Source organism: Microtus oregoni, unplaced genomic scaffold (assembly GCF_018167655.1).
Source record: "Microtus oregoni isolate MIOR12 unplaced genomic scaffold, Mior012 000003F_ref0000135, whole genome shotgun sequence".
In the NCBI taxonomy this organism is placed as follows: Eukaryota; Metazoa; Chordata; class Mammalia; order Rodentia; family Cricetidae; genus Microtus; species Microtus oregoni.
The window spans coordinates 60809673-60827123 of record NW_024543062.1 but is presented as its reverse complement, the minus strand read 5'-3'; the positions used below and the strand labels follow the sequence as shown (position 1 = coordinate 60827123).

The 17451-nt window shown below is 39.5% G+C and overlaps 1 protein-coding gene across 2 annotated transcripts in view; it reads left to right on the top strand.

Annotated features, from left to right (window-relative positions):
* The first annotated feature begins 847 nt into the window (after window positions 1-847).
* Window positions 848-17451, top strand: part of LOC121446273 (C4b-binding protein alpha chain-like) — a 42197-nt gene continuing 25593 nt past the window's right edge. Inside the window, exons 1-6 of one of the 2 annotated variants that reach the window (XM_041648777.1) lie at window positions 848-974; window positions 5086-5256; window positions 6084-6266; window positions 7989-8088; window positions 9013-9098; window positions 9252-9446. In XM_041648777.1, coding sequence (XP_041504711.1) covers window positions 5091-5256; window positions 6084-6266; window positions 7989-8088; window positions 9013-9098; window positions 9252-9446 — 730 coding nt within the window. In that variant the 5' untranslated portion in view covers window positions 848-974; window positions 5086-5090. Of the gene's footprint in view, window positions 1022-5085; window positions 5257-6083; window positions 6267-7988; window positions 8089-9012; window positions 9099-9251; window positions 9447-17451 lie in introns of both variants that reach the window. The other variant, XM_041648776.1, reaches the window with a different exon arrangement.

The window sequence follows — 17451 nt, the reverse complement described above, 5'->3', positions numbered from 1 at the left end:
ACATCTGGTAAGAACTATTTTTTTTTACATTTATTTACTTATATGGGGAGCATTCATGGCATACGTGTGGTAGTCAGAGGACTATTTGTAAAGTTTGACTCATCCTGCGATGACGCTCAGATCATTATTAGACTTGGCAACGTGCCCATGTACCCACGGAGCCTTCTCACCGCTCCGGAACTGCTTTTCAATAGCAGTCCTTTGGACACCCGAATCTGAAACTTTGGGATTAGCAGATTAAACGGGCCATGTCAGGGCTCGACTTTATTTGTAGATTTACGCGGTATCTAACACTACTAGCCCCTCCACTGCATCCTTCTGAGTGGTAATCGGTGTCAGACCAGCTTCTGGAGGCCACTAGATGCCTGCTGGTGGGCTGCTAACAGTTGTTGAGCTCCGAGTATGTTCCAGGTATGTTCTCATACAACAGGAATCCAACAAAAGTATATTCTGTATTTGTTGTACCTCCTGTGATTCCTAGGGACGAGGGAAGAGCAATGCTCCCAGACCCAGGGTCCCTGAATGGCTCTGGCCTGCTGTTCTGGGAAGGAGTCCTTCTGAGAGTGGGTCTGAACTCCTCAGGGTTTCTAGACTGGCTGGATTTTGAGTTGCATCACTCTTATGCTTAGGAAAAGAAAAGGAAACCTCTGGCATCAAATTCCAGTCACCCTTCTAACTTAGGGGAAATGGTTGGCAGAGAAGAAAATAAATAATTGCAACACATGATCAAGAAATGAGGGCTGGTGAGGAAGGAGATTAGGCAAATACCACTGCTCCAGTTTGTTAATCATTCACCGGGCCAGAGGAGAGTTTCTCCCTGTCCATCTTTATTTAACTGCCTCTGATGGGCCAGCTGTGTGGGTGGAATCCAAGGACCACCTGCGTGGGGAGAATCCAGGCACTTTTAGGTGGAGTAATTACTGGCCAGCTTTAGGATATTATGATCTACTGGCATCTTGGAAGAAACTAGTACGGTAAGGATTGAGGCAACCTCCCAGAGTCGTTTCCGCTGCTACTGCAGGTCAGTGAACTACTGATGATCACTTGGGTGGGGGCTTGGGGGGTTGGGGGTAAAGCTGGTCATTGGGCCCTCTGTGTTCTATTCTTTATTTATTTATAATTTAGTTACATTTTCCTATTCCATTTCCTCCCCACAAATCCTCCCATACATCCTCTCTTGTTCTCTTTCAAATTCATGTCCTCCTTCTTCATTAATTCTGATTGATGCATATATTCCTAAATATAACCTGTTCAGTCCATATATTGTTACTTGTATGTCTGTTTTCAGGGTGGAACATTTGGTAATGGACGACTAACTGTGGTTCTTCCCTGGAGAAGACCACCCCTCTTGCTCTCAGCTTTCCTAAATCACCTATAGCTCTTTGTGTAGAATTAAGGCGCCATGAGCTTTCCCCCACCTAGTTTTGTATATTCATTGGGATCCTCCTTGTTCAGCTCATGATCGGGAGATCTTGTTGGTGAGCTGATATTACTAATTACAATCTTACAGTAAACTTCTTGATCCCTTGGCTCTTACAGTCTTTCTGTTCCCTCTTCTGCCATGTTCCCCTCAGGGACAGGAGTGTTTTTTAGATGTATGCATTGGAACTGGACTCCATAACTCTACATTTTGATTGGTCATGGTTTTCTGTGGTGGTCTCCATCTGTTGCAAAGTTAAGTTTTCTTGATGAGGGGTGAAGACTATACTTATCTGTGGGTATAATGACAAATGTTTATAGATCATTGTTAGAGGTTATGCTAATTTGGTAAATTAGTGGTGATAGATTCCTGTTAATAACTGTGACTTCACTAGCACTGAGAAATTAGTTAGCTGGGTTTACAGTACCAGACAGGGTTTTTCTCTTGTTGAATGGGTCTTAAGTCCAATTAGAGAGCTTTTGTTTACTGCCACGGTATGTGTGCTACTTCTACATCGTTAGGGTTGGTGTGCCATGTTGGTCATGGATGTGGTTCATAATAGGCATCATAGCTAAGTAGGACTGTTGGTTTGCTTCCTTCTTTTGAAAGCATGCATGGTCCCTTCTAGTACTACGAAAGCTATTCCACAGGGAAGGGGAATTCAAATCAGTTCTAGTTCAGGGATCTCTAGAGTTTTTTTCTGAAGCTCATGGTGTTTTCAGCAATAGGGGCTTACCTAACACCTCTAGGGGTAACCAAGAGCAACAGCAATAGGTTTTATGGTTTGGGAGTCTCTTGGAAAGCCCTGGCCAAAAAATCAAAAGAGGGCTTCTCATGTCTGTTGGTTTTTGTTAGGTGCTCTTTGGGTCTTTGAGTAAGCACCACCAGCTAGCTCAAATAAGAAAAAGTCTTTAAAACTATATTTGTATAAGTTAAGTTATGGCATAGTGGTAAAGTGCTTGTCTAGAAAGCAGAAGGCCTTGGTTTCAATCCTCAATATCACACACACACACAAAAAAAAACCCAAGCAAACAGAAAAGCAAATAAACAAAAACAAAAAAACACTAAAAAATCTTAACCCTTTGTTAGGTGGTGATGGTGTATGCCTTTAATCCTAGCACTCAGGAGGCAGAGGCAGGTAGATCTCTGAGTTTGATGTTAGCCCAGTCTACAGAGTGAGTCCAGGACAGCCAGAACTACACAGAGAAACTCTGTCTCAAAAAAAAAAATCTAACAAACCAAAAACAGACCAAACCAAACTAAACCAAAAAAATCAAACTATGTTTGTGTATTTATACATGGAATTACGTGTATTATGGGTTTTTTAAGGTGGAAAGTTTAGAGTTGTGTATAGAAGACACTATTGCCTTAGAGTCATCCACCACCTCTGTCTCTTACAATCTTTCTACCTCCTCTTCCTCATAGATTCCTGAGTCTTGAGGGGAGGGGTTTGATGAAGAAAACTCATTTAGAAATGAGTGCTCTGAAGTATCTCACTCTCTACACATTGTCCAGTTTTGGGTGTCTGTGTTAATTCCAGTCTACTGCAAGAAAACACTTCTCTGATGAGGATTGAGTGAGGTATTAATCTATGAGTATTGCAATATCATTAGGAATTTTATTGTTATGTTCATTTAGCAGAATACTGGTAATAAGCCTTTTTTTTTTTTTAGGTTCATGATCGATCTAATCTCAGGTTCTTGGCCACTTTAGCAGTGTCATGTTTGGGTTCCATCTCATGGAGTGAGCCTGAAATCTAATTTCAAAAAGAGCGGTTGTTTACTCCCATAACCTTTGTGGCACTATTGCACCAGTGTATCTTGCAGGCAGATCTCGGTTGTGGGTCTCAGAGTTTGTATCTGGGTGATATTGGCGATCACTTTTCTTCTCTTATAGTGTTCAGGGTACCTTCTAGTACCATGAATGCTAGTTAGTAAGAGTGGAGCCTCTAGTTAGACATCAGCTCTGTTTTTCTATGTTTGATGACATAAGTATTGCTGTCTTCAGAAATGGGACCTTATCATCAGGTGGAAAGCAATCAGTAGCCTTAGAAATAACCCGTGATATTTGGAGGCATTAGATGTCTACTTGGGATATTGTCTCCCCTATTATATGGTGACTCTATTTAAATTCCTTTCATATATATATGTATATGTATATAAATATATGGAAATATGCTGATATATATTATATATGTTATTACAATATACGATATATGTAATATATATTATATATCTGTGTTCTCTTAGGATGCTTTTACAGTAGCATGTTTCCAAATGGCCTTTAACATTAGTTGTCCCTCCCTATATTCTCTCCTTTACCCCGCTCTCTCATTCCCTCCCCATTTAATCCTCCTTTTCTAGTTTTTCTTTTGTCTATCCATAAGACCATGTTGTATAGGTTTGGACTTATTGGCATAGGAAAGGACATTCTGAACAGGATGCTGATTGCACAGGCACTTAGACCAACAATTAATAAATGGGGCCTCATGAATCTAGAATGCTTCTACACACCAGAGGACACTATTTGGGCAAAGCAACTGCTACAGAATGAAGAAGAAAACACCCTCTTTCAGGACTCTTTACCAGCTACACATCTGGTGGAGGGCTAGTAGCTAGACTATATAAAGAATTTTAAAAGGCCCTGAACATCAAGAAAACAATTCAGTTAAAAACGGGGTACTTAACTAAGCGGAAAACAAGGTAGAAAGTTCTGAAAAGATTGCACACAAATAGTCAAACACTTAGGAAACAGTCAACATTTTTAGTCACCAGGAAATAAAAATTAAAACAACTTTGAGATTTCGTCTTACTCCGGTCAGAATGGCCAAGAACAATAAAGCAGATAATACCACCTGCTAGTGAGGTTTCCAGGAAAGGGGAAAAGTTACTCGGTGTTGGTGGTCATGCAAACTGATACAACCATTATGGAAAGTCAGTGTGGAGGGCCCTCAAAACACTGAAAATCAATCCACCCCAAGATCCAGCTATATCACTTTTGGGCACACACCCAGTGGACTCTATATGCAGAGATACTTATTCATTCATGTTCATCGCTGCTGCTCTATTCACAATAACCAGAAATTACAAATAGCCTAGATGTCTATCAACTGATGGATGGGTAATAAAATTCTGATCTGTTTACACAACGGAATATTATTCAGCTCTTAAGGAAGATAATATCATGAAACTCAGAGGTAAACAAATGAAGCTAGAAAAATGAATGATCCTGAGCTAGGTGAGCTAGACCCCAAAAGACAAAATTGTGTATATCCTCTGAAGAACATGCTAGCTCTTCAGTCTTCAGTGTGTGTCTTCAATCTGAACCACAGGGTTAGGTATCTAGTAAGGGACCAGGAGAGAGGAGGGGGTCTCCTAATTTGCCAAATTGAAACCCTTTCCTGCTCCCAGCTGACCTGGGCTCAGGTATCCCCCTCCTCTACAAACTGACTTCCTATTTCACTTGGAATGAATTTCTCTTCCCACGAGTGGCCTTTGTAGAGGTGAGTCCTCGTTCTTTCTCCTTGTCACATCTGTGCTCATGTCTCCTCTTCACATCCAGACTGTTTCTTCCATGACGAGGTGGATATCACAGCATTCATTCCAATGCTCTGTGCCATGTAGATTAAATGGCTGCTTATTAAATTTAGTTTTTTTTTTTGACAGAACAAATGAAGGCAAAGCAGCCGCAGGCTACGTGCCCCACAAGAGCTCCACAGAAGAGGCTTCAGAGAAACAGAGATGCTGTGGCTTGGCTCTTCTCTAGGCTCTGGAGAGCCTCTGACCCGACTCTGTTCCAAATGACCGTCATTGCTGCTCTCTGGGTGACTGTTTTTGGTGAGTAGTAGACAAAATTCCAGATGGGCAACCAAGAGTTACTCACAAGACTTTAAAAATGAGATGGTTTAGCTAGTGGAGATCCAATTTCAACAACAAAGGATTTATTTGGTCAGCTGGGGTCGGGGCGGTTTCTAGGTATTTCACCTAGAATTTCTTGCCTAAGTTTCCAAAGCAACCTGTTTCCCAGATGGAATTTGACATCAACCTATATTGTCTAGCAGCGACTAAACACATTCCATGACCTGGAGATTGGTCTGGAATGGAGAAGGGAGGAGCATACTTTTCCTGGGGCTCTCAGGGGACAGCTTAGTTCTCTATCACTGTTCATTTTCAATAGGGAAAGTAAGATTAAGACTTTTATATCTGAAGACTTCTATGCTTTCTCTCCTAGGTAGCCAAGGCTGGACTTAAATTCATAACCTTTCTTACAGATCACCATGCCTGGCTTATCATATCAGTTCAAATGAAACAGTAAGGTTCTGTTAAGGCAAATCTACAGGAAATTTGGTTTTTTATTGATGCTCTCTGAGCAGAGATGGGTAATATATGATGATGAAATTTGTGACTGTCTCCTTTTTAGAAAAGTTATTTTATATAGTAGAGAAGAGAACAAATGTATGTCCTCTGTCATCATCGTTATTATCACTTGTCAACAGGCATATCTGCACATCGCTCATGGGTTTGTGATACAGGGGGATAGTACATTTACGATTTTGTTGTTGTTGTTTAGAGGAGAAGAGAACTGTTCTCCCTCTACAACTAGAGCACTAAGATGCTCCGTCTCAGGGTGTAACGTTTGCTGTTGCTGTCCTCTTGGCGTCTAGGTAAATGTGGTCCACCACCCGATATACCCGGTGCCTTGCTAGTAAGTGAGACAAACAAAACAGAGTTCGAAAGCTATGAATTCCTGAAATACAGTTGCCGCCCTGGCTACATTAGAGCAACTTCAGGCCAGGCTATTTACTGTGAAGCTAAGGGGACATGGACCGTTACTATCTCCTGTGTCAGTAAGTACCGGCATTTATTTTTCTCATCTATGCGCTTACCAGTTTTGGAACATTGGCTCGGGTTATAATTACTGAATCTTAAGTCACTAAGGAACTAGCAAATTCATCAACTAGTATTTCGAATGTACACAAGTATGAATCTTCTGAAAACCAGAAGAAAACCGAGTAGACGACAAGAAATAAGCTGGAGAAACGAAGAACGCTTTACTATGCTGGGTAGATTTATGTCAACTCGACACAAGCCAGAATCATCAAAGAGGAGGGAGCCTCAGCTGAGAACATGTCTCCGTAAGATCAGGCTGTAGACAAGTCTGTAGGGCAACTCATTAATTAGTGATTGATGAGGGAGGACCCAGTCCCTTGTGGGTGGTGCCATGCCTGGGCTGCTTATCCTGGGTTCTGTAAGAAAACAGACTGACTAAGCCATGAGGAGCAAGACAGTAAGCAGCACACTCCTCCATGGCCTCTGTATCAGTTCCTGCCTCCATGTTCCTGCCCTGTTTGAGTCCCTGCCCTGACATCCTTTGATGGCGAACTGTGATGTGGAAGCATAAGCTGAACAAAACCTTTCCTCCCACGTCGCTTTGGTCATGGTGTTTCACTACAGCAACAGTAACCCTAACTAATTATCAGTAATGCACTAGACACTTCTTTAAATAAATATTGGGACTAAGGTCTGGTGTAAGATAGTGAAAACCTTTGATCCCAGCACTTGGGAAGCAGAGGCAAGCAAGGAACTCTGTGAGTTAGGCAGTCTGGTCTGCATAGCAATTTCTAGGCCACCAGGGCTACAGAGTGACAGATCATATCTCAAAGATGAAATATGGAACGAAACAAAGAGAAGAAAAGAAAAGGAAAGGAAAGGAAAGGAAAGGAAAAATTGGGCCTAGTAGGATGGTTTATCCGGTAACAGTGACCTGAGGTGATCCCTGTAACTTTTGGAAAGGTAGAAGGAGAGACCAGATTCTTTAGAATTGTCCTCTGAGCTCCACAAGCATGCTGTAACCAACTCCCAAGCAGCAATAACAGCAACAATAATAAAAATAGTAATGATAATAATAATGATAAGATATCCGGGGTTTAAGTGGCCAGAAAGTAGCAATCTTACCTCAAACACATGGGGAACATTTGCTTTTATATGTAGAATCTGGAAGTTTTTTTTAATATGTATATATATATATGTGTGTGTGTGTGTGTGTGCGTGTGCGTGTGTGTGTGTGTGTGTGTGTGTGTATGTATGTATGTATATGGGAAAGAAAGGTGACCAAAGTGGCGGTGAATATGCTTAAAATACGACGCTATACCTATATGAAAGTGTCATAATGAAACCCACTATTTTTATACTAATTTAAAAATGAAGTAAAATAATGCAGAAAAGAAAACATTTCTTGGATTTGGAAGAGCAGCTAATTCACTGAGAGCAGGGAATGCAGTCTGTACTGTCCCCAACAGCAATGACACACTATGTCTGCCTTCTCTATTTTGTTTCTTTTTATACTCAAGAAAATGACTCCTGCTAAAATATACCACGGTGATAAAAAGAGATCAAACTTTGTGTGAATTTTCCCTCCAGAACAAAAATTCAGGAGTCTGATTTAGAGATAAATGCAACTCTAAACATGCAGGCCTTCCTGAATGTAGGGTCGACACGAGTCTGTTAGCTTCTAATGGTAGTACCGGTGAATGGTGGGATCATTTACCATCATGTTAACTTTTCTCTAGAAAAATCATGCAGGAATCCAGGAGACTTACCAAATGGACAAGTGGAAATTAAGTCAGATTTCTCTCTTGGATCACGGATAGAATTCAGCTGCTTAGAAGGGTGAGTGTGAGGTAATTTATAAAGAATTCCAAGTTAACTTTAGAAAATAACTACTTTCAAATTTTAAAGTGTTATCACTTCCACTCCATGTACCTTATTCCTTCCGGTGTTAAGAATTTACGTTTGACGGTTTCTTTTGTATGTTTGCAGTGTCCCCGCATTCTAATTCAAGTCAAGAAATTAGCACATGCTCATAAATGTCCCTTCCTGATAACAGTTTAGTTCATGTTTAAGCTTTCTATATAGGGAAGTTGGAAGGGTGAATAGCGATGTTATGATCATATTTCATTGTATACATGTGAAATTCTCAAGAATAATGAATGTAAAAAATCTCTGAATCCTGCTGGATTTAACGGTGCAGATCTTTAACCCTGACACGTAAGAGGCAGAGACAGGTGGATTTCTGTGAACTTAGGTGGGCGTGTGAAAGGGCTCTAAATCCCTGAGCCATCGCTTCCTTGTTTTGTATAGGAGCAGCTGGTCCAGTTTTCACTGCTGAGTAATGCACAATTTTAATGTGTACATTAATTTAACTATGTAGATCATTTGTAACTTTCACTTGAAATGTATTTTGAAATACTGTCTTCTGCTACAATGTAAGATGATTTTTTTAAAAAATTGAATTAATTTTTAAAGTTAGCATACCGAGCAATGGGTTCCATCATGACATTTTTGTTCCTATGTGTCACCATACTTTTTGGCTTTTACACTAATCTGTAACATACAAGGAGGTGGGCACATTATGGCATCTTCAAGTTTGTATTATACGTTGTTCCACTTCGTCCCTCTCTCCCCCAAACCCTCTGCTATGACTCCTTAACTGAGAAAACATCATTTCTTCATTTTAATATCTGTTCAATCAACTTTATACTCCTTTATTTAAAGTGGGGATTCCATTAAAATCGTTGACCTTCTTTTATCTAGGTATATCTTAATTGGCTCATCCACTAGTTATTGTGAGATCCAAAGTAAAGGAGTTGCCTGGAGCGATCCTCTTCCAGACTGTGTAAGTAAGTAAAGACACTTTTTGCCTTGGTTATACACATTCCTAGGGAATGATTCTGTGCGTCCTGCCTGACACGTGTGCCCTCCACATACATTTGCAAGAATTTTATCACGGTTAACATGCCCCCCCCTTTCTTTCTCTTCTACTAATTTCTCAGGTGTCAAGTGTAGCCCCCCTCCAGACATCAGCCATGGGAGGCACAGTGGTGGAGATGAAGACTTCTACACGTACGGCTCCTCCATCACCTACAGGTGTTACCCCAACTTCTCACTCATTGGCAGTGCCTCCATCACCTGCTCGGTGGTGAACAAAACAGTGGGTGTTTGGAGCCCAAGCCCTCCCACCTGTGAAAGTAAGTCCCAGGGGCGAATTCTGCTCCCCACTCTTCACTTATGTTTTGCTTAAAAGAAAAAAAAAGAAGGTACATTCATTGTGGGAAGTAACAATTTAAAGATAAATGAATGAGTGCGTATATGCATCAATAAGTTGACTAAGAGATACTCAAGGCGTTAGAGTGGCAAATACCAACAAATCACATTGGTTTGGGAAATTAAGAATTTCTCATTCATCTATAGTCTGTTCTAAGACGTTGGCTACACGTAGACAACCTTCCCTGGAGAGCATCCTGGACATGCCAACAACTTAGAATAGAGCTCAGCAATCCAGGTTCTTTGGTCTCACAGCATTTCCACATGGAAATGTGTTTTTGTGATCTCTTTGTAGAAGAAAGGAAAATAAATTCATCCCTTGACTGGGAGTGACTTTATTGCCGCCTTTTATTTAGAACCAGAAAAATGTATGTGTTCTTATATTCTGTTCTCGAACTGGAAGTATTTATCAGAACTAAAAGTTTTCTGCGGAAGTTTGTAAAGTTTGTTTTTGTATTATTATAGGACATGCCATCTGCAAACAGGAATGCTTTGACTTCATCTTTTACTATTACCATTTGTATAACCTGTTTTCCACCCAGAAATCTGGGAATGGATGTGTTAATAGCCTGGTGATCTCTGCACTCTCTGTGTGGCCAGGATTTCCCCAGACTCTTATTTTTAGTTTGTTTATCTCAGTCAATCTCCAGTACTGTCTCCACCTAGATCCTTGTCATGAGCATTGCTTACTTTGAGCAGGCTGGCTCAGTTAATCTATAGAATCCATCTTTATGGAAGATATCACTTGTTCTTTACAAGAATTTCGATATATTCATGTCTTAAGCTTTGTTGTGCATGTGGGATTGAGTTATTTACCACAAGAAAACTTTTGTCCAAATGGTGCTTTGCTTAAATACGCCTAAAATAAACTGTTTGGAGCCAACAGCAATGAAGGCGTAAGTCACAAACAATGCCACACCAATTTGGGGTTATGATTATTAGGGTGGTATTTATTTAAAGGGGAAAAAACTTACAGATCACTGTCCCAGGCAACAGCCCTCTACGCAACCAGGAAAGGAGTCTAGTCGCCATAGGAGCAGGAAGTGAAGAGAGAGAGGGGAGGGAAGTGGCCGCTTTTTTAAAGGGAAAGAGACCACGCCCCAATGGGCTGGTATCTCAGCGGTGATAGGCTGGAGGAGTGGGAGGACCTCCTGCAACACCTCCCCCTTTTGTTTAAATAAGAGAGTTCTAAACCTACTATGAAATTATATACAATAAGTACAAATATCCTATTCTAACTAGCTTAGGTCTTGTATAATAAATAACTTGGCCAAGTCATGAGAGAAAGTAACTACATTTATATAGTCTTCAAGCCCATCAAAGATCTGAGAAGGGAAATAATGTTACCTGGGTAATTAGGAAGTTCAGTAAAACAACTTCCAAAACATGCAACAAATCACAGAGACAACTGGCTACCTGGGCAATCACCCAAAATCACGTTAGCAGTGTTGAAGCAACCAACTTTGGCTAAGGCCTAACATAACTGACATACCATTTTCAAAGGCAAGCAACTTTTCAAAACTATCTTACCCTGTCTTGGCAGGATATGACAGCCCTGTTTTATCCATTGATGCACGCTCTGTATCTTTGTCAGTTGTTGAGGTATGGGCATTTCTTTTCCCCAAGGCCAGTTCTGCCAAAAAGAAGGCTCCAGGTGGAGTGTCTTTGGTGCTCAACATTCTCTCGGGAATAGAGTGGTGTTGCCAGGAGCAATTGTGTCTCACTACCACAAAACTCTGAGTTAGATTAAAGGCCATTTTCTACAGCTCTTTGAAGAAGTTGAAGATTATCTATCTATACTGAGTATAATCTCTATATATCTAAAGAACCTGATTAGTCTATTATATATGACAAACTTAGATGACTATTAGTCTATATAATTCTCAATATCTATCTAACTTAAAGACTAAGACAATAAACGACTGTGAAACAAATGAGGACAATGACCTCCAAATATAAACCATGTACAAATATACATTGCAGTAGGTAAATATATATCAATACACAATCATTATATAAGTATCTTAATCAGAGGTAGAAATGTACACTGCAATATGGTAAATATATACAATATATATATCAATACAATATATGTCAATACATAAAAAATGTTTTAAACAGAGGTAGAAACATGCATGCATACAATAGTCAATATAATTTAACTTTGTATCAATATACAAGAATATATACCAATATATTTGTCTAAAGACAGTAACTCACAATTACAAATCTATTATCCCATCATCCCTCTTTTTTCTTTTCAAAATGATCCCTGAGCTTATAAAATTCCTCCCCCAACCCTCAATCATATACTAATTATAATCAACCCCTAAATGATGTCCCTAAACCCAAGGGCAAACTTTACTGGGAGAGGGGACGTCGTTCTCTAGAATTACTTCCAGCTGTCATAGGGGCGACGTTCTTTCTGGGGGATCCTGTGAAAGTAAAATGATGGTTAAATTTCAAGATAATGTCTTTTAAAATTGCAAATAGTCTCTGAGTATTTTCGTGCAGGTCTGGCCAAAATGTTGTATAAGATGTGCACCATTTCAGCTAACCAAGTTGGAACTGTCTTGTGCAGCTGGTACCCAAAGCAGGTCTTGTAGTAGCACTATCAGTATCATGACGTCATATCAACCAAGTGGAGTTGTTGTTATGGGGCCCCATCTTCTTCCTGGAAACTTCAAATGTCACTTCAGGAAAAACTCATTGTTCATTATGAAAAACTTAAACATTAATCATATAGACATATATAGACACATATATATATATATATTCAATGAAAGACATGATAGATATATTCAATGAAAAGTATGATAGATATGAAGAAAAGCAAAGATGTTTTCTAAACTCATATTTCTTTCTGTCCCATATCATGGCTCTTGACATGAGACAGAAACTCCAGAAACTCTGGGTTTTTCTCTTACTAACAGGCTTGGAATTGGAGAGGGACTGAGCCAAGTCCAACTTCAAAACCAGCTTTATAAATTTAGAAATATGGTTTAATATTACTTACACAACCCATTCAGTTGTCTTGATATTTCCTATTGGGCAGGTATTTTTCCATCTGTCAGTATCCAAACATCCAGGGTCCCTTGAATTTCTCAAAGATGAGTGTTTTCCTGTGGAGATAAGAACAGAACCCTGCCCCCATTCTATATGTTTTTCTTACCACCTGTATGAATATCATCGTTGTGAATGAGTTGTCATTTCTCCTTTCCAAGAGGTTTCTCCTCTTCAAATCGAAACTTTATTAATTTTGATGGTATCCACAATTTTTCTTCTCCTGTGGAAACAAGAGCAAAACCCCTTCCCCAATGTAGCACATCTCCTGGCTTCCACTGAGAGGTCAGCACATCTTTGAAATAAATCGTTGATTTAGTTCAGCAGACTTTTCCATTATCCAATGTCTTTCTGCTGCTGTCGTTCCTTTCTCATTAGCGTTAAGAAAATTCAAGGTTAATAAAGCATTATGTAATCTATTTCTGGGGGTATTTTCAGTCCCTTTCTGTTTGTTCAGCATGTCCTTTATAGTACGATTTGATCTTTCTATAACTGCCTGACCTGTAGGATTATTTGGAATACCTGTAATGTGTTTTATATTATAATAATCAAAAAGCGTTTCATTTTCTTAGATACATATGCTGGACCATTATCTGTCTTTATTTGCGCAGGTATACCCATGATGGCCATAACTTCCAATAAATGTGTGATTACTGAATCAGCCTTTTCTGAGCTCAGGGCAGTAGCCCATTGAAAACCTGAATACGTGTCTATGGTGTGGTGTATATATTTTAATTTACCAAATTCCATAACGTGGAACACATCCATCTGCCAGATTTCATTTCTCTTAGTACCCTTTGGGTTACTCCCTGCAGGCAACGGTGTTTGATTATAGAAGAACAAGTAGGACATCTCTTTATAATGTCCTTAGCTTGTTGCCAAGTAATGGAAAATTCTTTCTTTAGGCCTTTACTATTGACATGATGCTTCTTATGAAATTCTGAGGCCTGCAACACACTTCCAATCAATAATTGATCAATCTCAGCATTGCCTTGGGCTAGAGGACCAGGCAGACCTGTATGGGACCGGATGTGTGTTATGTACATCGGACAAAGCCTGTTCCTGATTATGTCTTGTACCTGGATAAACAATGATGTCAACTCTGTGTCATCTGGTATAAATTCAGCGGTTTCAATATGCAAGATAACTCTTTCTGCATATTGTGAATCTGTAACTATATTAAGAGGTTCTTTAAAATCCTTTAGCACCATGAGAATGGCATATAATTCTGCCTTCTGGACAGAATTATAAGGGCTTTGTTCCACCTTACTCAATTCATCTGACTTGTAACCTGCTTTCCCTGATTTATTTGCATCAGTATAGAACGTACGGGCTCCAGTTATTGGAGCATCACGTACAATTCTAGGAAGAATCCAAGAAGTTCTTTTTATGAGGTTAAGTCTACCACTTTTGGGATAGTTGCTATTAATTTCTCCCAAAAAATTAGCGCAAGCTCTTTGCCACGGTTCATTGTCTTCCCATAACTTTCTTATTTCTTCAGTAGTAAAAGGCACTATAATTTCTGCTGGGTCTATACCTGCTAGTTGACGAAGTCTCAGCTTACCTTTTATAATTAATTCAGAGACTTTTTCCACATAAGTTTTTAATTTTTTACTTGGTTTATTAGGTATAAATATCCACTCTAAAATAATATCTTCCCTCTGCATTAGAATCCCTGTAGGAGAAATTCTGGAAGGCAATATGACTAGGATGCAGCTAAGATTTGAGTTCACCCTATCCACATGTGCCTCCTGTAATTTTTCCTCAATCATTGTCAGTTCCTTTTCTGCTTCAGCTGTCAGTTTTCTTGTACTATTCAAATCTTTATCACCATCTAAGGTTTTGTTTAAATGAACTATTAGATCAGGTGTTATCCCAACAGCTGGTCGTAGACTGGAAATGTCTCCTAACAATCTTTGGAAGTCATTAAGAGTCTTTAAGCGGTCTCTCCTAATTTGTGCCTTTTGCATTTTAATTTTCTCTAACCCTATTCTGTAACCTAGGTAATTAATAGAATTTTCTCTTTGAATCTTTTCAGGGGCAATTTGTAATCCCAACCTAGGCAAGACTTTCTTTACTTCTTCAAACATCCTTTCTAAAGTATCTTTATTTGAATCAGATAACAAGATGTCATCCATGTAATGATAAATGATGGACTTGGGGAATTGTTTACGAATTATTTCCAATGGCTTACTTACAAAATATTGGCACAGTGTAGGACTATTGAGCATACCCTGTGGGAGGACAGTCCATTGATATCTCCTATTAGGCTGAGAATTATTATAAGTAGGCACTGTGAAGGCAAATTTTTCTCTATCCTTTTCTTGCAATGGTATAGTGAAAAAACAATCTTTCAAATCAATAACTATAAGAGGCCATCCTTTTGGTAACAGAGAAGGCAAAGGAATTCCAGATTGTAGTGGGCCCATAGGTTGAATTACTTTGTTGACAGCTCTTAGATCTGTCACCATTCTCCATTTACCAGATTTCTTTTTTACAACAAATACAGGAGAATTCCAAGGGCTGGTTGATTCTTCAATATGGTGAGCATCTAGTTGCTCTTGCACCAGCTGTTCCAATGCCTGTAGTTTATCTTCAGCTAGAGGCCACTGTTTGATCCATATTGGCTTCTCAGTTAGCCATTTTAAAGGTAGGGCTGTTGGTACCTCTAAAGGTTTGGTATTTGCTGTATGTTCTTGTATAGCCTGAATGGCTGGTGACCTTTTCCCATAATACCTCATCATATCCTTCCCAGAATTATGAGTTCCTGGAAATACAGGAATGTTAATCTGGGTATTCCATTGCGGTAGCAGGTCACGGCCCCATAAATTTATGGCAATATTTGCTATATATGTCCTTAGTCTTCCTATTTGCCCTTCGGTCCCTATGCATTCAACCCATCTTGTGCTTTGTTTTACACGAGATAGGGTTCCAATTCCTAGGAACTGAACATCTACCTCTTGAAGAGGCCAATTCGGATGCCAAGATTCTGGGGTAATGATACTTACATCCGCACCTGTGTCTAATAAGCCTTCAATAAAAGTGCCATTTATACAGACTCTTAACTTTGGTCTTTGATCATTAATAGAAGTCTGCCAAAATATATGTTTACTCTGTCCTACTGGGTTTTTTGACTCATCCTTCACACGTAATTCATCATTTAGACCAGTATTACTTTTTACAGCAGAAATTGGAGCTTTTAATTTTCTTGGTGAGGCACGTTCTCCACTGTGACTGGGAATGACAGGGCCACTGTTGGGTTGGGGGCCTGCGAGAGGCCCCCCAAGGAGTTTCCCGATGATATTGGATTGCCCCGTCTGTCTATTGTTGACCTACATTCGTTGGACCAATGTCAGCCTTTACCGCATCTCCTACATATACCTGAAGGCCGAGGTCTCCTATTTTTGTCCTTCCCAGAAGAGATATTATTCCTATAAATTCTTTGCCTGCAATCCCGTTGCAAATGTCCTAATTTACCACAATTAAAACACCTGGCAGTTTGATGTCTCCTCATTGCTTTGGAAATCGCTTCTCCTACCCAAGATTCATCATTATAGCTAAACATCTCAACATTCATCATATGCTGAATCCATTCATCCATAGGTGCTGATCTAGACTTTAAAGGCCCAATTACCTTTTTGCATTCTATGTTTGCATTCTCAAAAGCTAGAGATTCAAGAAGTATTCGTCTAGCTTCTGGGTCTGTTACCCCTATGTCCAGAGCCTTAATTAATCTTTGAAAAAAGTCAATAAAGGGTTCTCTCTGTCCCTGCCTAATTCTGGTATATGATTCAACCCTTTTTGCTGGATCTTGTATCCTATTCCAAGCATTTAAAGCTGCTTGGTGACATAGACACAGTACTTCATCGTCATAAAGAGCTTGGACCTGTGGATCAGCATATTCTCCTGCACCAAGAATTTGATCTTGGGAAACCTCAATACCTTTTGCTCTTCCTTGCTGTTCCATATGTTTGGATTCTTCTCTGAAATAAATTCCAAACATCAAGGAAGGTCCATTATCTAAAACTGCAGACACTAACTGATGGAAATCATGGGGAGTAGCTCTAGCATTAGAAGCCCAAGTCCTTATCATTTCCTTTACATATGCATTGTGCAAGCCAAAATTAACAACAGCTTGCTTAATTTCTTTCAGATCATTCATTGCTATTGGCGTCCATCTAGCTTCTCTGACTCCCTTTGAGCCTTTAGAAGTTGATGCTTTTTCAGAATTAAGTATAGGGTATGCCGCTAGAACCCTGGGTAAGCCAGTTCTAATAGCTGGTGGAGGCATTGTATCCTGTCCTTGTGCCTCCTTACTCTGTTCACCAGCTGCAATAATTTCTCCAATCTTTTCAAATCTTTTTATCATTGTCTCTCTTAAATCCTGAATCTCCTGACCTGTATATATTTCCAGTGATTTCACCGAGGCATCAATTTTTTGGTCCCCATTCTGCACCTGTGATTCCAAAGCTTTAATTTTTTCCTTCAAAGATAACATGTCCTCCTTAAACTTTCCTTGTATATCACGTAGATTCCCATCTTGGAGGTACATTCTGTCTGTTACCTTATCAAAACTTTGTGATAAAGTCTGAAGGTCAAATTCAACAGCCTGAACCCTTTCAGGTAACTTTCTAATACCCTTGGATATGAAGTCAATTTTGTCTGTCATAGTATCCACTTGTTCAGACAACCTCTGATTTTCAATAATTTTAATCCTGTCCATTAGTTGTTCATTATTAGTTCGTAAAGATTCAATCGTTCTTAGGAGTGCCATATTCTTCCTTAATATGGAAAAGAATATGGAAAGGAATATGGAAAAGAAAACTGAAACATAGTAACAAGCAAATTAAGGTATCCCCATAATCA